Below are 22,585 nucleotides of genomic sequence, written 5' to 3'. Positions count from 1 at the left end.
CCCACTTTTTTTTCCCAAATTTGAATAGATTCTGACCTCTGTCAGGCTTTCACTGCTGTCAAGGAACTCCTGGGGGCAATTTTCCTGTTCTGTCTGACATCCATCAACTGAATAGGAAATAGAAAGTAATCTTCCGAGTGGGTAAAAAAGACAGCAACAAACAAAACTCTGACAAACGTACTAACTCTTCCCCATCCTACTAAAATTGTAATTGCTGTCTGTGAAAGCAACATTGCTTTCTCTTTTGCCACTGTCAAATAGACAGTTTGGGGAATTTCTCCATTGAGATCACCGATGGCAATCAAAATTTCACAATGGTTTTAACCCATTCAACTCTAGGCAAAAAAAAAAAAAAAGGCTGATGTTAAGCTTTGCATGGCCTTTAAGTGGCTTAGGATTTCTAGGGTGCAGATCCATCAACGTGGCTAGGTAGAAGGGTCTTTTGTTGTAATGAACAAAGAATGCAACATGCAATCACAGGGGTCCTGTTAGCCGGCTGTGAAAATTTGGAAGGTGAGGCTATGTGGCACTAGGCAGACCACACAGAAAAGATCTTCTGAGTTTAGGTAGGTATAACACATCAGAAAAATGCTCAGCACCCTCTTACGTTGCATGCTGCAAGTGTGTTGTGGACAGAGGCGGCCCGTCCATTAGGGGCGCCCAAGCGCCGCCCCCTCTATTCGTGGCCTCCACCCCTCCACCCTCTAGCGATGCGGCTATGCGATGCTTTATCCATCGCCGCCGCCACCCCCCATTCATGCATCCAGTCCCTTTCAGAACGCCAGGCACCTGAATTACAGTGGTGGGGGTGTTTTTTTGAAGCACCTTTTCAGAGCCAGAGGGATTTCATTATATTCATTGTTGCAACACTGATCCTCCTCCCGGCCAATTGGGAAGCGGGTCTGATACCTGTCACCCGATTGGCTGAAAAGACAGGCGATTCTATTGGATGCCTAGGAGGAGGGGAGGAGACACACAGCGGAAGCGAGGAGGAGGTGAGAGGAGAAGACACAGGAGCCGCTACCCAATGCCCCGATGCCTGCTGCAGCCTGATGTCCACTGATGCCCCGCTCCCCGCCATTCCTTAATGTTTGCCACTGCCTGATCCCCGCCGCTCCTCGCCGCCTAGATGGGGTAAGTGGACTGACCGGCAGACAGCGGGCGAGTGGGGGGTGGGGGTCTTTGAGGTGCCACGAGGGGTTGTTTACCAACCCTCACAAACAAAAAACCACAATCCGACACTGGTTGTGGATCAAGTCATACTATGCCGAGAGCCATCATCTACATGGAGGAGTGGCCTAAGGGCGCAATGCCTTAATTTCAATTTCTTTTTCTGTCTCCTACAATTTGTTTACTACAAGAAGACAGGAAGGCTTTGCAAGGAGAAGTGAACTCCTAAGGATTGATTTACTAAAGGCGAATAGACAGTGCTCTTTGCAAAGTGCAGTTGCACGCTGCAAGAGCATTTGCTCCAGAGCTTAAATAAATGAGGTAAAGCTTCACTTTGCAAGGAATTCTCAATCACGTGCAAGGGAAAAAAAATAAAATGCATTTTAGTTTGCACATGATTGGATAATGCTGTCACAGCTATCACATTTCCTAACTCTTTCCCAACCTGTCTGTAGGGAAGCATAAGCAGGAAGAGCTTCTAGTCCTCTGATACTGGTCACAAGTTCAAAAAAAAAAAAACAGCTTTTGAAATAAACAGTAAAAATAAATAATTAATATCAATAAACAGTGTTAAATGATCAAGTATATATTTGAAATTAAATCTTTATTATTTTTTGGCAGTAACATAGTGTGGATAGACTTCTTCCAGTCACAGGTTGTGTCACGCCTCTCAAGCCTGTGTCTTAGAATAAGAGGGAGGTGAAGCCTCCATCAATCAGGATGCAATATCCCACCCCTATTGTGTTTATTTGGTTAGTGGACATGGAGGAGGATGGAGGGAGTGGGCTGTCGTCTACCACTGTTCCACTTTTATTCCTTAATATGGGAGTTTTGATATTTTATATTTTCATTTTGCTTTCATAAAAAAAGAAGCAAAACTACAGCTGTAGGATAGATTTAAAGTGGAACGCCAGCCAGCACCTATTTTGGTGGAACATTAGAACCAGTGCTGTCGTAAAAAGTTCAACGTGAACAGCTTCCACCTTCCAAATCAGGCGCACTGACTCACCCGCTCAGTGGATACACTGGATGGATATTTATTTTATGACCTATCGTACACTCTGAGCAAATTTCATCAATGAATATTACATGAGGATGTCACACAATGTTAATACAGCTCTTATATCCCGTCATGTACAGATTACAGCACAGCTGTTCCACTGACATACACTTCTCTATCTCCTTGCGTGTATATTTAGATTGAAGCTGTTGAGAGCGATGGTTTTCAGCTTGTGTGTGATTCTTCATTAAACAATACTATTTACTCAGCGAGCGCCTTATGAAAATGCCATATTTACAATATCTCTTCCCGAGCACACAAGAACTCATGGGCACCGTAGCGTATATATCAGGAGCAACCTCTGCCTTGTATATCAGTCAGATAAGCATCACCAATGCTGCAGTCTTGTACAATTTCATTATTTGTGTTTTCCCATCTCAGGCTTTGGCTCCTCTCTATAAATCTTTGAATTATGCATCTTTTAACTCCCTAGGTGAAGAAATTGTGTCGGCTTCCAGTAAAGGCTGACTTTGCCCAAGCCACTAAATAAGACTAATAAGTTTTTTTTATACACTGTAGTCAGCTATGTAAATATACTTGTACTAATTAAATTAATTAAGAAAACTGGTGCATAATAAAACAAGTGATTTAATGTAGGAAGAAAGATGCAAAAGGGTGCTTGCAATCATTACGGGTTGGTTTACATGCTGGTTTATGATAAAGGATGCAAAGTACATCCAATGAACAAAAATAGAAAAAAGCACAATAAACTGTGCATAATATAACAAACATATATTCAATTGTGTATTGTAAAAAAACCCAAGCTGTCATCCAGCAAATCTGGCATTTGCTACTGTATAAGGCTTATGCTCGTACACACGGTCGGATTTTCCGACAGAAAATGTTCGATGGGAGCTTGTTGTCGGAAATTCCGACCGTGTGTAGGCTCCATCGGAATCTCCGTCACACAAAATTGGAGATCTGGATCTCAAATTTACCGACAACAAAATTCGTTGTCGTAAATTCCGATTGTGTGTACACAATTCCGACGCACAAAGTTCCACGCATGCTCGAACTTCATTTTTCTCAGCTCGTCGTACGTGTTGTACGTCACCGCGTTCTTGACGTTCGGAATTTCTGACAAGATTTGTGTGACCGTGTGTATGCAAGACAAGTTTGAGCCAACATCCGTCGGAAATAAATCCATGGATTTTGTTGTCGGAATGTCCGATCGTGTGTACGGGGCATTAGTGTCCTTGAAATTAGAAGACTTGGTCCTTTAAACCAGGGGTCTCCAAACAACAGACCATGAGCCAAATCTTGCCTGCTTCTAGATTTTATCTGGCCTTCTGATGTAAGAGGGAATCAGATGGAGACACTGATGTAAGAAGGGACTTACCGGGAACTCTGATGTAAGGGGGGACACTGTTGGGAACCCATGTTTATTTGGATTTTCTTTGCTTTGTTTTTTCTGTTCTTCCATCATATCATGCTTATTACAAAAAACTCAAAGTAAAACTCATTTTTTGAATTTAAATTTGTTTCTCTCATTTATAAAACTGATATTATTTGGCCCATGAATAGTTGTAAAATATATAATGTGGCCCTCATATGAAAAAGTTTGGAGACCCCTAATCTAAACCTTTTTTTAATTGAACATTAACCTCAATATTTTGAGTACTTCTGTGTCAAGTGCAGATATGCTATCGACAACTGAATGTGATCACACTGTAACATACAGGACCAATCTCCAGACCTGCATCAGCCTCCTCTATCTCTATCCTTTTTCATTAACCTGGTCATGTCCCTACTACATGACATTATACCCAAATAATGGACTAGGTCACACCACCAACCTATTATCCCCATTCAGAATGATTAAAGCAGAACTCCAGCCAAAAATAAGAAGATAAAAGCTAATAGCCCATTTAAAAAATCAAATAACTAAACTAGCTATATTTAAAGTGTTTTTAAAACTTAAAAAAAAAAAATAAAAAAATTCCTGAGCCGCTTCTATATATGCGCCTATGAGACACATAGAGCCGTGGCTCGGCCCCACCGCAATCTCTCCACATTGGCTAACTGGCTGTAATTGACAGCAGTGGGAGCCAACGGGCTCCTGCTGCTGTCTCAGCCAATGAGGAGGGAGAGTCCCCATACAAGCAGGTCTACCGTGAACATCGCTGGCTTGGAGGGGGCTCAGGTAAGGATTGGGGGGGCTGCACACAGATGTTTTTCATCTTCATATACATGAAGGTAAAGAAAACCTTCTGCCTTTAGAACCACTGTAACTTCGATTTAAAGATTTCCCCCATAGTACTTTTTTTTGCCACTAGATGCCTCAGTCTGATGTCGAACTTGCCCTGGACCCGCCCCTGATCGATACTAGGTTAAATTCAGATACTTATACTGCTCACATTAGAAAAAGCATTTAATGATGAATTAATGATTACAGCGCTGAACTAATGTACATATTTTATATCATAAGAAAGAAAGAGCTGTGGAAAGGAGTTAAAGGGACTATAAGGATAATGAATGGAATACTGCAGTAGCATATAATCATTTGAATCACTTTCATAAAAAACAGGCAAAGGCCTTTTATAGTAACTTTATGATTTTTAATTGGGATTTTATAGCCATCACAGCCCCGAATCCTCTAACTAATATATACATTGCCTATTCTGTCTATATTTAGTTATTTAATTTATTGCATACTAAATAATTTTATGCAACCCTATCACAAAAATGAAACTTTACAGTAAAGATCAACCTATAAAGAATAGGGTCAATAGTTATCTTTACCAGTGCCCGCACGATAAACAGATTTAATGAAGAGGAATTGTACAGCATCTACCCCCCCTTGTCCCCTGCTGCACTGTTACTGTGGTTCTACTGTAGTTCCTGCCATTGACCCCCTACGTCACTACACAATACAATAATGAGTAAGACAAAGGGCACCACCGAGTACAGCGAATTTGGAAGGTGATTATATCCATTTTTGTGGAGAAAAACACTCTCCTGTGGGTGACAAATGCACATTTCAGGGATTTTTACAAACTTTGGTGCAGATTCCTACCTATTTCTGCTCTGAAAAAAAGCAGTTTGCCCCACTTTGGGAGATTTACTAAAACTAGAAAAGTGCAAAATCTGGTGCATAGATCTCTGCATAGAGACCAACCAGTGATCCAAGTTTTATTGTCAAAGCTTAAAGGGGTTAAAAAGGCAGAAGGTTTTTTTATCTTAATGCATTCTATGCATTAAGATAAAAAGCTTTCTGTGTGCAGCAGCCACCCTCAGCCCCCCTAATACTTACCTGAGGTCCCTCTCTGTCCAGTGATGTCCACGAGTATCTCAGTCATCTGAGATCCTCCTTGTTGATTGGCTGAGACACAGCAGCGCCATTGGCTCCCGCTGCTGTCAATCAAAGTCAGCTAGCCAATCAGGGGAGAGGGGGGGCCTGGTCGGGGCTCCATGTCTGAATGCTGTGGGGGCACTGAACAGAAGGGTGGGGCCAGGATCACAGAAGAGGGACCCGAGAAGAGGAGGATCCGGGCTGCTCTGTGCAAATCCACTGCAACAGAGCAGGTAAGTATGACATGTTTATTATTTTTATAGGAAAAAAACGAAACTTTACAATTACTTTAATTGAACAAGCTGAAGTTAGAAGCTGATTGGCTACCATGCACAGCTGATCCAGATTATGAGTGCTCCAGTTTTAGTAAATCACTCCCATTGCGTCTTTTGGATACTGTCTCTGAATAGGAATGACTAATTCATTTTAATCAGCTGGTGCACTTTTTATGTTCTGATGAGAAAAGTTGCAGTGTCTTCATGTAGCAGTGGTTAACCGTAGTATCTCACCAAAAATGACATTTCTGTTGTAGACGATGCCTAAAACTTGACATTAGACTATCTTTGTGCAGAGTTCTTCACCCAAGCAGGAAATTTCATTTCTGGGGGTGTTCTGTACACAAGTGTGTACAGAATACCTCCAGGTTAACATATTGCATTGAATTTTACTGAAAATTACAGCGCTGCTTGAAAGGGAAAGGGAATTTTTTTAACATTCAATTACAACATGACTTATATACCCAATGTTAATTCAATTTTTTTTTCATTTGCTATTTTTTTTCAATGAAAATGGATTTACCCTTTTTAATATGTAAACTAACTAAAGATTATCTATCCAGACACCCAGCTTTGTTTGTGAAAGATTTTCATTTTTACAAAATTACATTATGTGGCCCCTGTAGATGTAAATATAGTATCTGTAGACCATTTACAAAAACTGGAAGTCAGGGACAGTTGATGCAGTTTTGTAACATTGGAACTATTTATTTTATGTCTTTCATAATTTTTTTTATAAGTAGTAGTAAGAGAAAGATATCATGTAAACTGAGTCAAGCAACACAATACAAAATAATGTAGTCTTACAAAATTGTCATCAAAGTCCTCATGTAACAGGGCAAATAGTGCCATCTGTCTATTTATAATAATCTTTTCAAGGGGTCTCAACAGGATATTTAAGTGAACCAGCACGTTATAATAAATGTAATGGGGTCATGTACTCATATTTCTGAGGCTCTGTAATGTGCCTGGACAGTGATAAAAACTTTATTGAGTGGAATAAAAATATGCACTTGGTCAAAAGTAGTAAATGCTCTAAAATTTAAATGGGTGATATGGTTACATAAAAAAAATTGCAATGGTTTGTATTATTAACGTGTCTTTAAAACCCCATATTTTTTTTAACTTTTGAAAAGAAAGGTGAGAAGTTAGTTTGCCTATAAGATTTTTTTTTTTTTTGCTGTCTATGTCCCCACTGGGAGGATTCACCCTCTTTATTGCTCTTTATTGGTCCTCGTGATCTTCAGCCTTTCCATTGGTCCTTGTGACCTTCACCCTCTCTGATGGTCCTCGTGACCTTTGTCTCTGGTACAGTTAGTGATGGAAATTCCAAAACCTTTGAGTTGCCACAGGAACAGGAGGTGAGGGGTAATCTTCTATTGGGTAAACATGTTTTACTTAAAACTGTCTAAGGGAGGATAAGACGTTGCTTTCTTCTAACTTCCTGCTGTGTCTCTGGGACAGCAAGTGAAAGGAAATCTCTCCAAGGGAACACAAAAAGGAAAACAACTGACAGGGGTCCTAATGATAACCAATTGTATCCAAAACTAAAGAAAACATTAATATTCTTTAACAATTTTTAAACTGCTGGATAGTACTCTTGAATATATATATATGCATAATGGGTGTTTAACTGCAGTGCATGAGATCCCAGGATTTTCATGTGAGCGATTGTAGGCAGGTGCATTCTGTACTCCCCACTGCAGGTGTTGCTTGACCGAAGCATGAGTGCAGAAGGGGAAGGAATTTGTTAGGAACTTGGTTCATCTATCACTCCCTTTCAGTCATAGGGAGACAGCTGTCCGATTGGAAGCTGTTGCCCCATGTAGCTCTAGCGGCCATCTTGGATTAGGCAGAGTCTAATTAGAACTCAAGCTGCCGGGTTTGACATGCTTTAGGCGAGTGTACGTCATCACGTACGAATCCTTTGGACTTTGGTGTGATCATGTGTAGGCAAGTCTGTTCATTAAAAAGTCCATCGGAAGTCCGTCAAAAGTCAGTTGAAAGTCCGTCGGAAAGTCTGTCGGACCAGTCTGGTCGAAAAGTCCGCCCGTGTGTATGCGGCTTTAGTCTACCTTGATGATATAATTCACCAAAAACATTTGAGGACCATATCCAACATTTGGACTGGGTGTTGGTAAGGAACATTAAATGCAAAAAAGGAGGCAAACTGGATCCCACGTGGGAGCGCACACCCTATCGGGTTGAGACCCGTTTCCTCCAACCCCAGTGTAATTTGTGGTTTTAGGGGGTCCTAACCCTATTAAGAGGCAACTCCACCAAAACCTGCTGCAACCCGTGCTGAGTGGTGATTTATTTGTCAAGCCTGCTGGAGATAGAACAAGACTCCATAAATGTTCCACCAGTACAAGAAGTGCCCACTGAAGAGTACCAGTCTACTCTCGTACTTGAGCTTCTGGCCCTTGCAGATCTTGAAGAAGAAATCCCCATTACAGTGCCTGTGGACAGTCCAGAAGCCCCTGCAGGTCCTGCTAACTTGACTCTTCTGAGGACTCGGCTCCCAGATTGAGCAAGGGGAGTAGTGCTGACACTATTGTCTCCCAACAGCTTGAAGCTGTTTTGCCATGTGGAAAACAAAGACTCTGATGGTGATTCCCCCCCAGGGGAAGTTGGGGTCCACCGTCCATTACGGGCTAACCGTGGACAACTCCCTGCAAAGTATTCTGGTTATGATGTTTGAAGTTTCTCTGTTATGACCATATTTTATTTTTGCTGCATCATTCTTTGTTCTGTGCACAAAAAAATATTGAAAATTACTTTTTTTAAAATGGCATTAACAGGTTAAAGCTGTTATGAGATTTTAATAATTGGATTTACATCCACTTTATGCAAACAGCGAATCCTGTCCTGAAAGCATTGCCATTGTTCTAAAATCAGAATGTCCGCGCAATGTACCACAATTAGAGCTTTATATAATTTTCCCATGATCCTGAACAGTCAGATCATTCAACTGTGAGGAAGCATAGAAAATATTCCCCACGGCCATTGCCCGCGGCTGCTTTTTCATTTGTGATTTGTGAATATTACAATAGCTTTTTTTTATCACAGCAGATTTCATTTTATCTTTAGTTATGTATTAAAGAAATGACTACTATCTCAGACAAACCTTCTCAGGCAAAATTCCTAACAGGTCTGTGCAAATCATGTACAAGTGACAGCTCTGGGTATTGTACGGCTATTGATGAGTTGCAGAATACGACGCACCATTTTTATGGCACTTTGGGTAATTTGTTTGAAAATAAAGTGGCAGCTTGCAGTAAGTGATACAAGACAGAAGGCATAAAAGCTAACTTATCTAAAACAGGGAGAGATGTGGAAGTGATTGTCTTGATCTATAGCCATGGATATGTATGGATGATAACATTAACTGCTGTTGTAATGTGCTGGAAGTGCTAAAACACTGCAATAACAATTACTGCCAATCACAACCCAACTCTTGCTTCTCAAGCTTATTGCGCAGGGGTTAGAATTTGATTTGGTGCTTTCATTTAGACCTCACATTTACGGACTAGCTACTGGTCTGGTGAGGGAAACACTGTCATCTTAGGGTGACTATACACACATTCTCTGTAATTTTTTGGTGAGATACTCCCCAAGGGTTAATCATTTATAAAAGGATGCAGACACTGCAACATTTCTCATTAGAACTTGAAAAGTACACCAGCTGATTAAAATGAATTAGTCACTCCCATTCAGAATCAATATCCAAGGACACAAAGTGGAGCAAACAGCTTTTTCATCAGAGCAAAAACAGGTAAGAATTGGCAGCAATGTTTGTTAAAATCCTTGCAATGTACAGAGGAGAATGTTTTTGTTTTTTTTTTCTCAACAAAACTGAAATACTCCTTGAAGATCTATAAATACATAATGAGAAAATGTTATATTAAATGTAATCTTTTTGTGTTCTATTTGATTGTCTGACTATATATACAATGGTTTTCAGGAATTGATGGTCCCAAAAACTTAAAGGCAACAGATGTGGGAGAGGACACTGCTACCTTATCCTGGGAGGCAGCGCGCGCACAGATAGACAAATATATATTGACATATTCTGGACTTGATGGGCACAGTGAGGAGGTGACCGTGGGCAAGGATAAGACCACCACTTCATTGACCGGCCTTACTCCAGGCATGGAATACATCTTCCATGTATGGGCAGAGAAGGGCAGCAAGCGGAGCAGGAGGGCATCTGTAACAGCTGTGACAGGTGGGTTTTATTACAAATTCAAGTGCAACATAGTCATTGAACTCTATGCTTCATCTTATATATCAGCCAATGTTGTATCACCCAATAGAAAAAAAGACCACCTGCTGATATATAGTCAGAGAGTTGCAATTGGTAAGGGGTATTTCATAAATTATCTAGCATTTATCTCTTCATCCATGCAGGGCTATCTTAATGAGTGGGCACACCTGGGCAATGCCCAGGGGCCTCAGCTGCACTGGGGCCCCTGCACTTTCCCCAAAGAAGCTGGTCATTGAGCCAAAATTTGGGGCCCCATGAAGGCACTGAGAGCGATGGATACACAGGGGTGGCAGGCTGGCAGCGGTGCGCTGTGCAGAACAATTCACAGCCAGCAGGGAGGGGCAGGGCCGGAGCACCAGTGATTCTCTGACACCGCCCTATGCAGCTTGAATGCTTGGGACTCGAAGGCTGCGGGGTAGGAGCTGGAGTGGGAGCTGCTGAGTCGGCAGCACTGAGAGCCCACCTGCGGAAGTAGCATTGTGGATGGTGTCATGGTGAGCACAGCTGTCCAGCACTGTTTGCACCAAATGAATGCCCGGAGGGATGCTCCCTCTTCCACCCTTCCTTCTGCCTGCTTGATTGGTACAGGTGAGTCCAGTGCTGGAGGTGGGCACATAGCCAAAAGTTTACATGCACTGTATCTCCCCTGGAAAAGGGGATACTACATGGATGGAATAATAGTGCTGGGGGATATCAAGGGTGTATGGGGGAAAACAATGCTGAGGGTGGATTTAGGGTGTATAGGGGGTAGCAAAGTTTGGGGTAGCTTAGGTGGCTATAGTGCTAGAGGTATCAGGGATGTAGAGAGGCCACAGTGTAGGGGGTATAAGGGATGTAGTGAGGTCACAATACAAGGGGTATCTTATGGTATATGGTAGCAGTGCTTGGTGGAATATCTAGGGAGTAGAGGGGTCAGAGTGCTGGGGGATATCTGGGGTGTAGAGGGGTCAGGGTGCTGGAGGGATATCTGGGGTGTAGAGGGGTCACAGTGCTGGGGGAATATCTGGGGTGTAGTGGGGTCAAAGTGCTGGGGCGATATCTGGGGTGTAGAGGGGTCAGAGTGCTGGGGGATATCTGGGGTGTAGAGGGGTCAGGGTGCTGGGGGGATATCTGGGGTGTAGAGGGGTCCGAGTGCTGGGGGGATATCTGGGATGTAGAGGGGTCACAGTGCTGGAGGGATATCTGGGTTGTAGAGGGGTCAGAGTGCTGGGGAGGCATCAGTCTAGCAAATATATTATATGCACAGGACAGCTTTGTTACTTTATGTATGTAGTATTTTCCCACTGTTTCTTTGCTTTACAGAATGATCGTTCATGTAGTTAATGCGGAGCTCCACCCAAAAAGGGAAGCTCCGCTTGTCTGCCTCCTACCTACTTGATGTCTGTTTACCTGCGTTGTCTTCATTGTAGAGGCCCCAGAGCATTACTTTGCCCAGGGGCCCATGATGCTATTAAGATGGCCCTGCATCCATGTGGTACTTAGGTTATTTAACTGAGACACTAATTAAAGGGAAGTGAACTGCAGAAGCTGTGACTACAAAAAAGGCAGGCAAAAGGCAAAGGACGTAGGTATTGTCTGTGATCTCCCTGCAGCTGATCTTTCCCCCAGTACTGAATTAAAAGGCCTTGTTCTGGAATGTATCTTTGTGTAGAGGTGACTATCTTGATACAGGCAAGACTTTGTTTCTTCATATCAGAGCCTTCAACCAAGAAGGACAGTGAACAGCACAAAAGTGAAATCACCAAATCTTACTTCAAATCTCCTAGCTGTACCTTTAGGCTAGGTTTACACTATCAGTTCTTTTTCGTTCAACCTATCGGGCTGAACGAAAAGGAAACTGAGGATCTTAGGAGGAGCTCGCTGTACTAACTATCGGATTCCCAGCATGCTTTTTCGACAGAACCCGGCCAATTGGCCCATTTCTGTCGGACAGGCTGGTATATACATAGCTGAATGTCTGCCAGTTGCTGTTGAAACGACTGATACTCAGCTGGGTGTACCAGGCTTAAATCTCACACCGCAGGCATACAGCTATGAAGCTGTAGACATGAGTGCCTAGGCACACTCACATACCAGGAAGTGTTTTGCTATGTTTCAGGAGGAATTCCAGACAAAATGTGGATATTTCAAGGTTTTGCACAGTTAACATGATGTACCCATAACATAGCAAGTCCTAACTTTTGAGTTTAATTCCACTTTAAGAAAATATTATTAAATATCTAAAATAAGGCACAAAAACAAATGTGGACAAGGAAACGTGTCTTCAAGTGTTCCAGTTGACTGATCCTTTTTTTAGCTAATGCCTGAAATATACCTCCATAATTATCTGAAGCATGCGTCTTTCCTTGTGTTTTTACAACTGTCCAAAACTCCCATGTCAGTTTCTGTAAACAGAAAACGGTTGTTGAGTATGTTATTATTGTATATATTTAAAAATTATTTTCTAGATATTGATGCACCTACGAACCTGCAAGCCTCTGAAATTACACAGACAGAAGCCACCTTGACATGGACTCCCCCTGTTGCTCAAATTGATGGTTACAAACTTGTCTACGTGGATGAGGGTGGCAAACGTCAGGTAATCAGAAAACAAAGTTAAGGGTTTCATGAAAGAAGAAATAGAGTCAAGCAGCAAACAGGACCCAATTGCAGCAACATTGTTGAACCTCTGATTCACATCACCTAATCCCATATAGTAGTGATGTCATCATGCCGGTATTCATAGCTCTATAAGTGTTGTCGGCCGGGATACTCACATCCACCAGTCATAGAGAAGGGGGGTTGAGTAGGGGGATTTGCAATCACATGAACAAATAGAAACACTGAAAAAAGGAATTATATGGCATTTTCATAGAAGAAGCCTTTCCTTCTCCTTTACTACAATAGATAAAATGTGGAAAGGCAACATTGTAAAAAACTGTAAAAGTCTTACAAAAATTGCATTACAGTAAACAATAGTAGCTGAAAATATGCACCTGCTGAATATATACTGTTGTTCTTCACTTTAATGTTCATCTAATCATCTTGCGTCTAGAACCCATAGGGTGAAAATCTGTGAAATGCAAGATGTACAAGCCAGTAAAACAATTTCCTGTTTTTTTCCAGAGCTCCTGTATACTGTATTGTATCTATTCACTTTTAGCATTATAATGGCACTCATTTTCTGATAAAATTGCATATTCTGCCTTTCAAACCTCCTTAAAATGTCAGTAACTGCAGCCCTTTTTTCGACTTCTAAGGAAAACAAAACCAACCAATAGATGTAAACAAATATTACTGTTCTCTACTTAACCCCCAGTGGTTTTATTTCCTATTAGGAGGTCTGCTTTATGTACAGACACATAAAAATATGATTGAGCGAAACAAGCTACAGAACATCTAAAACTCTGTGCGGTAAAGGTAATCACAGCAATGCCAGATGGGGACATAGAAGCTTGCTTTGTTTAAAACTGCTTTAATATTTACGTAATGATTTCAGAAGTTACATTTGGTACAACATCTGAGATACATCACTGAGATTTGTTAGCAGTTTTTTATATTTTAACATCTAGTACATAGGCACCAACTTTCTCTGGTCCATTTAAAACACCTCCATTTAAACAACCTGCGACCATTAAACACCTGCCAACAATCCTTATTTTTTAGAAAAAAACATATGGTCTGAGATAATAGGTTTGGGAAGTGTTGGAAGCATGATCTGTCATGTCCTTAAAGTGTACTGTAAACCTTAACATAACTTCTCTTTTTTGCACCATTTTGGTGGGTTAAACCTACCATTGGAAGCATTTTGTTATACACTATATTATCAAAAGTATTGTGGCTCCTGCCTTTACACGTACATGAACTTTAATGGCACCCCAGTCTTAGTCCGTAGGGTTCAATATTGAGTTGGTACACCCTTTGAAGCTAAAACAGCTTCAACTCTTCTGAGAAGGCTGTCCACAAAGTTTAGGAGCCTGTATATGGGAATGTTTGACTATTCTTCCAGAAGTGCATTTTTGAGGTCATGGACAAGAAGGCCTGGCTTGCAATCTCCGTTCTAATTCACCCAAAGGTGTTCTATTTGGTTGAGGTCAGGACTCTGTGCAGCCCAGTCAAGTCTCTCCACCCCAAACTCGCTCACCCATGTCTTTATGGACCTTGCTTTTTGCACTGGTCTAAATCATTTGGTGGAGGGGGGATTATGGTGTGGGGTTGTTTTTCAGGGGTTGGGCTTGGCTCCTTAGTTCCAGTGAAGGGAACTCTTAAGGTGTCAGCATACCAAGACATTTTGGACAATTTCATGCTCCCAACTTTGTGGGAACAGTTTGGGGATGCGCCTTCCTATTCCAACATGACTGTGCACCAGTGCACAAAGCAAGGTCCATAAAGACATGGATGAATGAGTTGGGGTGGAGGAACTGTGACGGAACCGTCCCACACTCAGATTGAGTGCTTCCATCAGTATACCGCTTCCTCCAGTCTGAACGTAGATATCAGATATTATAGCCGCGTAGTATACAAGACTAGCTGACAGATAGCTTGTATGAAACTGGAATGTTTATTTGACAAACTCACACAGAACATATTCCCCACAGGAGGACATCCCCCTCCTGATCATATTATCCCAACAATGCAAACTGCACACAGGAATCTAACTACCATAGCTGAACAGCAGCCAACATATGCTAGAAACATTAAGTTGATTAAAAGAGTAGCCACCTGGACACTCAGGGGTCTCATTCCAGGTCAGACGTGACGGCACCGAGGTCACAAAGTACAATACACATTATTACAAGTATAAACACATCCCTACAGTAGTTTGCTAGCAGTTAATAGGTCTGTTAATTAACACAATTAACAATGGTTGAAAGACCTTTAGGAGGCACACTAGACCTACTTACAATAAATACATTATAGCAGGCAACCCCAGAGAGGTGGCTTGAGTTGATGACATCACCATCTGCTTTGAATCTCCCAGTGTGAAGCAGTCACTATTGGTAATAAGGCAGCTAGGCCCTATACAGTGACCCCGTGCCTAGAATCTTGGGGAGACATGAATCCAAAGTAACATTACTCCAAGGGTCCCCCGGGCATACACCTCACAAAGGGCCCATAGTCAATAGACAAATAGGTCAATAGATAACCTGCTGTCCCCTCCAAAAGCCTCAACCCGATAGAACATCTTTGGGATGAATTAGAGTGGAGACTGCGAGCCAAGCCTTCACATCCAACATCAAATCCTGCCCTCACAAATGCACTTTTGGAAGAATGGTCAAACATTCCCATAGACACACTCCTAAACCTTGTGGACAGCCTTCCCAGAAGAGTTTAAGCTGTTACAGCTGCAAAAGTTGGGCCAACTCAATATTGAACCCTACGGACTAAGAATGGGATGCCATTAAAGTTCATGTGTGTATCAAGGCAGGCATCCCAATACTTTTGGTAATATAGTGTATCTGTTTGATAAGCACAAAAAACTGTTAATTAAGTTAGAAATTCAGAGCTGTCCTGTATCCTCTGCTCCTGTCCTGTGCTCCTCCATTCACTGATGGTAGGCAAGGAAAACCAGCTTTGGGTGTAGAGGACCATGTGAAAGCACTGGGCCAATCAGCACTGTCATACAGGGAGTCTAAAAGCCCTGTGTAAGCCAATATTCAGAAACTTGTAGGAAACAAGGTGCTGCTGGGGAGGATGCATTGAGATGAACCCAATGCTTTGCTCTGCATGGTTCACTTTAATTCCTAGTTTGGACTATCAACATAGATATTAGTAACATGTGTTGGTCAGAAGGTTTTTTTTGAGGAGTTGAAACAAAATTCAATAGACGATTCTTACGATTCTTAGTTGAGCTGTGGGATGCTGACACCTACTGTTGAAACTTAATTTGTCTATTACAGGAGGTTGAACTGGATGCCGCAGCTAAGAGTTATGAACTGAAGGACCTGCATAGAGGAGGTGACTACAAGGTCTACCTGGAGGCCTACAAAGGAGACAGAAGAAGCAGACAGGCCATCACATCATTTTTTACTGGTATCATCTGTTTTTTTACATAAATATGTGTATGTAATACATGATAAAGGATTCCCAGAGCATGATGGTTTATCTAAAGCACGTCTCCAAACTTTCTAAACAAAGGGCCAGTTTATTGTCCTTCAGACTTTAGGGGGGCCAGACTGTGGCCATTGGGAGTAAAAGTTGTCCTGGCCTCACTGGGAGTAAACAGTGCATGTTTGGCATTGGGAGGAGGAAAAGTGTCCAATCATTGGTGTCAATGGGGGAATAGTGTCTTGCATCAGTGGGTGGAATAGTGCCCCGTTGTTGGTATCAATAAGAAAATTAGTAACCCATTGCTGATGTCAGTAATATGAATTATGCCCCATTGTTGGTTTCAGTGGAAGGAATATTGTCTTGCATCAGTGGGAGGAAAAGTTAAAAAGTCAAACTAAGGACTGCACCTGACACCCGGGCCACAGTTTGGAGACCACTGATTTAAAGAGACACTGCAGTAGCTACCTATCTAGAGTCTCTCCCCATATGATTGAAACCTGGGGCCAGCCTTCATAGGGAGCTTAGCTACTGCTATGAGTAATTCACTTATGGGTGTAAATTACAACATTAGTTACAGGGCTTAGCCAATAGCAGCTTTTCACATCAAAGTGGGTAGGACAGCCGAGAGCATGTGAATAAAAACCCTGAGCTGTTAGCTAAATAAAAGAATACAAAATATCAATATGCAATAGTACATATTTTACTTGACAAAAAAAAACCTTATTTTAAACAATTACATTTTTGTTCTCTTCTCAATTAAAAAATAAAATGAAATACGTATGCCAGGCAGCTCATTAGCAACATAAGGCAAAGAACATTGTTTTGATCTCACTAAAATAGATTAAGTGCTTGTACTATTTGTAAAATGAAATATGTCGCTGTAGAAGAACAACAGCCATTTAAGTGAAAAACACTTTATAATGATGGCCCGATGTAAGAACCCCTGCAAATAGGTCTGAGTTATTGTGCAGATGTGCTGTAAACTAAACATTAGTTGCACATTGAAGAATAAAATAATATTTGACTACTTGAAGAAGCTTTGACAAAAAAAAGAAGGGAATTGTTACAACCCCCACAAAGCTTAATTTTTTGGCTGCCTGTGTTTGATTGGGGAGAATTACCCTAATTTCCCTTCATAGAGTCACAACATGAAGTAAAGTGAGATGGGAGAAATTCCCTCCTATACAGTGCCCCTATTGGAAGATTCTTCCTTTTGTTCCTGTGACAACTCCAAGTTTTGGATTATCCCATCACTTTCAGTCCTAATGACATTGCCCACCAGGATACATAGAGAAGGTGAATCTCTTCAATGGGAAACCAAACAGTAACAAAAGTTGACAGAGGATCTAGCCCTTCCTTACCCTAGCCATAACGTTAAAAACAAATTTTGGTTTTTGATACACTTTAACATTTAAAGTTAGAAATGCTGGGTTCACATATGTGCGGCCGCGGTTTGCAGCCTGGGGTCCGATGTGTTTCTATTCACCGGTTCAGTTGCGATTCAGGTGAAAATTTTTGCCTGAATTCACACCTGAACCGGACCCAAAAACGTACAGGACCCTTTTGAAAATTGCACCGCGGCCGCCCCGGACAGGTGTGAACTGACTCCATTGAGAGCTCGTCACATTTACATGTCCTGTGAATTGGATGCTGTGAAAACGCCTCAGGTATATGTAAACCCTTACCTAGTAAAACAACCAATTCAGCGACAAATAGAAGAGAAAGGCAAAACTTTTGTGTATATACAGTGGGGACGGATAGTATTCAGACCCCCTTACATTTTTCACTCTTTGTTATATTGCAGCCATTTTCTAAAATCATTTAAGTTCATTTTTTTCCTCATTAATGTACACACAGCACCCCATATTGACAGAAAAACACAGAATTGTTGACATTTTTGCAGATTTATTAAAAAAGAAAAACTGAAATATCACATGGTCCTAAGTATTCAGATCCTTTGCTGTGACACTCATATATTTAACTCAGGTGCTGTCCATTTCTTCTGATCATCCTTGAGATGGTTCTACACCTTCATTTGAGTCCAGCTGTGTTTGATTATACTGATTGGACTTGATTAGGAAAGCCACACACCTGTCTATATAAGACCTTACAGCTCACAGTGCATGTCAGAGCAAATGAGAATCATGAGGTCAAAGGAACTGCCTGAAGAGCTCAGAGACAGAATTGTGGCAAGGCACAGATCTGGCCAAGGTTACAAAAACATTTCTGCTGCACTTAAAAAAAAGAGTTCACCTGAAAAAAAAATATTAAAAGCTAGTAGCTACAAATACTGCAGCTGCTGACTTTTAATAAATGGACACTTACCTGTCCTGGGGTCCAGGGATGTCAGCTGCTGCTGCCGCCGCCGCCAATCTCAGTGAGGGAATAAGGAAGTGAAGCGTTGCGGCTTCACTTACCAGTTCCCTACTGCGCATGCGTGAGTCGCGCTGGGCGTCCTAAGTGGTCCCCGCTATCTCCTGGGACCTGGGGGGGGGGTGCAGGAGGGGGCGTGACTCCCGCAGGCGTCTATTCCCTGAAGTGGGTGCAGATACCTGTCTAATACAGGTATCTGCACCCCCCCTCCCCCCTGAAAGGTGCCAATTGTGGCACTGGAGGGGGGGAGGAATCAGATGAGCGGAAGTTCCACTTTTGGGTGGAACTCCGCTTTAAGGTTCCTAAGAGCACAGTGGCCTCCATAATCCTTAAATGGAAGGGGTTTGGGACGACCAGAACCCTTCCTAGAGCTGGCCGTCTGGCCAAACTGAGCTATCAGGGGGAGAAGAGCCTTGGTGAGAGAGGTAAAGAAGAACCCAAAGATCACTGTGGCTGAGCTCCAGAGATGCAGTCGGGAGATGGGAGAAAGTTGTAGAAAGTCAACCATCACTGCAGCCCTCCACCAGTCTAGGCTTTATGACAGAGTGGCCTGACGGAAGCCTCTCCTCAGTGCAAGACACATGAAAGCCCGCATGGAGTTTGAAACACCTGAAGGACTCCAAGATGGTGAGAAATAAGATTCTCTGGTCTGATGAGACCAAGATAGAACTTTTTGGCCTTAATTCTAAGCGGTATGTGTGGAGAAAACCAGGTACTACTCATCACCTGTCCAATACAGTCCCAACAGTGAAGCATGGTGGTGGCAGCATCATGCTGTGGGGGTGTTTTTCAGCTGCAGGGACAGGACGACTGGTTGCAATCAAGGAAAAGATGAATGCGGCCAAGTACAGGTATATCCTGGACGAAAACCTTCTCCAGAGTGCTCAGGACCTCAGACTGGGCCAAAGGTTTACCTTCCAACAAGACAATGACCCTAAGCACACAACTAAAAGGAGTGGCTTCACAACAACTCCGTGACTGTTCTTGAATGGCCCAGCCAGAGCCCTGACTTAAACCCAATTGAGTATCTCTGGAGAGATCTAAAAATGGCTGTCCACCAAAGTTTACCATCCAACCTGACAGAACTGGAGAGGATCTGCAAGGAGGAATGGCAGAGGATCCCCAAATCCAGGTGTGAAAAACTTGTTGCATCTTTCCCAAAAAGACTCATGGCTGTATTAGAGCAAAAGGATGCTTCTACTAAATACTAAGCAAAGGGTCTGAATACTTAGGACCATGTGATATTTCAGTTTTTTCTTTTTTAATAAATCTGCAAAAATGTCAACAATTCTGTGTTTTTCTGTCAATATGGGGTGCTGTGTGTACATTAATGAGGAAAAAAATGAACTTAAATGATTTTAGCAAATGGCTGCAATATAACAAAGAGTGAAAAATTTAAGGGGGTCTGAATACTTTCCGTCCCCACTGTATGTAATGAAACATTATAAATACCTTTTTTTACCCTTTTTTATAAGTGATCACCTTCCCTCTGTTCTCAGCTGCAAAGGGGCTCAGAGAGCTGGGGGAGGAGAAACAGCAGCACACTAGTTATCCCAGTGAATGGCTATGCAGGGGAGGCGTATCGGGACAAGTTTGATCACTGGAGGAGAGCAGGCTGAGTTCTCTGCATTACTAGAGAACTGATCATGCTGTGCTCCCATGCTTAGTTTTAAATCAGTTTTAAATAGGAAAGCAGAGGGACTGGCAGGAACACCAGGGATTTCACACAAAAGAAGAAATACAAAGAGAACAGGAGACTTTTTTTTATAAAGGTACATGGTGCAACAGGCACATATCAGGAATATAAAATGTTGGGTTTACATATTTAATCGTAGCATCTATAGGAAAATACAGGCAAAGAGTTATTCTTATGTCACTTTTTGAACTCTAAAGTTATTATTAGAACACATTAATTAACCTGACTTATTTACGAGAAGGGGTATGCCAATGCATAAAAAAGTATTTCTAGAGACAGTGATGATTTCAGGCATCTTTACGTATGGTTTCTCTTCTCAATACCAGTGTCTATGGTCATTACCTTCCCTGTGGACTGTGTCCAAACTCGAATGGCGGGCAACAGAAAGAGCGGAGTGTACACCATCTACCCTGGAGGAGAGAACACTCAGGGCATTAGAGCGTACTGCGATCAGGATACAGATGGCGGTGGATGGACTGTAAGTGCTCCTAAATGCAGCATCTCTCAGAAATCAAGCTGCCCTAGAAAACTGTCTAAATTACATGCCTGCCATGTTCACCCGCTTTTTTATCATCTGGAAATTTAAACTAAAAATCATTATTAGAGCATGCTACTACAATATGTAGCTTTGTATGCAAAAATTGACTGCATTATATGCAGAGCCATCATTGAGCAATACAAATGACCTATCAGTAGCCTGTAGAGAAGCAGGTAACTTTTATTTATAGCGTTAATACTCTTCCACTCTTTAGTTTTAGTCCTGAATTGATCCAGAATTGGTTAAAAGTGGACAAATATCTTCCTTTCTTAACGTATACTTTCCTATTGGCTTCACACCCTCTATAGTTTTATTTCTCCTCTTACCCCTTAGGGCCACCAGGCTATCCTTACCAGTGACCCTTGCTACCCTTAAAGTGATACTAAAGTCTCCTTTTTTTCTTTCAAAATAACAAACATGTCATACTTACCTCCTCTGTGCAGAGGTTTAGTACAGAGCATCCCGATCCTCCTCTTCTCGGGTTCCTCGCCGGAGCTCCTGGCCCCTCCCTCCTGCCAAGTGCCCCTACAGGAAGCAGCTTGCTATGGGGGCACCGGAGCCGAGCCACAGCTCCATGTGTCCATTTAGACATGAAGCCGCGGTTCGGCCCAACCCCTCTCCCTCCTGATTGGCTAACTGACTTTGATTGACAGCAGCGGGCGCCCATAGCCAATCAGTAGGGAGAGTCCGGGACGGATGAGGCACTCGTGCACATCGCTGGACTGAGATGGGCTCAGGTAAGTATTAGGGGGGCTGAAGGGGGCTAAAGTTCATAGAAGTTTTTTTTTTAATCTTAATTCATAGAATGCATTAAGATAAAAAGCCTTCTGACTTTACAACCACTTTAAAGCTGATGTTTAGGTATTGCAATTTTTACATAGTTAGGTGCCATGTGACCAGCATGAGAGAGTGAAAGCGATAACACCAAATGTAACGCACCTGCTCCCCATTCACACCTGAGACCTTGTAAATTTAATGAGTCACATGACACCAGGGTGGGAAAATGGCTAATTGGGCCCAATTTGGACATTTTCGCTTAGGGGTGTACTCACTTTTGTTGCTAGCGGTTTAGACATTAATGGCTGTGTGTTGAATTATTTTGAGGGGACAGCAAATTTACACTGTTATACAAGCTGTACACTCACTACTTTAGATATAATAAAATATTTACAAAAATGTGAGGGGTGTACTCACTTACTCACTTTTTTGAGCTACTGTGTATATATATATATATATATATATATATATATATATATATATATATATATATATATATATATATATAGATAGATAGATAGATAGATAGATGTGAAATGCCTCATAGAGATAAATTAATCAGTCCTGACCTTTGCACTCTATACATAGGCATAATGATGAGGTGTGGGTATCAGGCATGGTTAAGATGATTGGTCATGCACAACCCAGGAGGGTGCAGTTTGGCATGTTCGCCCTGGGCACTAGATGACCTTGTCCCGTCACTGTGAGCAGCAGAAGCCAGTGCATCTCCAGCTTATACATACTTACAAGTTAGACCAATATAATTATGTAAAAACTGCAATACCAAAACTTCAGCTTTAGGCTGGCCATATACATATCACATTTTGGCTCATTTACTGCTGAATTGGTTGAACATTTGTTGGTGGCCCTGCAGGCACCACCTGGCTCAATAAACTTCAATCTGAAGATCAAAGAAACTTGGTTGAAACTTATCAGCTGAACAGTGACTGCAGCCAATCAGTTACAGCCACTGTTCCAGTATTCTGCCACCCATGGTTGCCCTGCTGGCTTTTGGAATGCAATAGCCAGCAGGGGTATTGTAATGCCTCGTACACACGACCGGACTTTTCGGCATCAAAGGTCCGACAGAACTAATCCGTCAGACAA

General features: G+C 42.0%; 1 protein-coding gene across 2 annotated transcripts in view; it reads left to right on the top strand.

Moving 5' to 3' along the window:
• TNN (tenascin N) overlaps positions 1-22,585 on the top strand; it is a 122,268-nt gene that overhangs the window by 73,806 nt on the left and 25,877 nt on the right. For both annotated transcript variants that reach the window (XM_073593421.1, XM_073593420.1), the window contains exons 8-11: positions 9,762-10,025; positions 12,512-12,642; positions 15,944-16,076; positions 20,490-20,641. In XM_073593421.1, the coding sequence (XP_073449522.1) occupies positions 9,762-10,025; positions 12,512-12,642; positions 15,944-16,076; positions 20,490-20,641 (680 nt within the window). The remainder of the gene's footprint in view (positions 1-9,761; positions 10,026-12,511; positions 12,643-15,943; positions 16,077-20,489; positions 20,642-22,585) is intronic.

This window comes from Aquarana catesbeiana, linkage group LG07 (genome assembly GCF_042186555.1).
Source record: "Aquarana catesbeiana isolate 2022-GZ linkage group LG07, ASM4218655v1, whole genome shotgun sequence".
In the NCBI taxonomy this organism is placed as follows: domain Eukaryota; kingdom Metazoa; phylum Chordata; class Amphibia; order Anura; family Ranidae; genus Aquarana; species Aquarana catesbeiana.
Note: the sequence above shows the minus strand (reverse complement) of the source record. Positions and strands in the feature narration are given on the sequence as shown.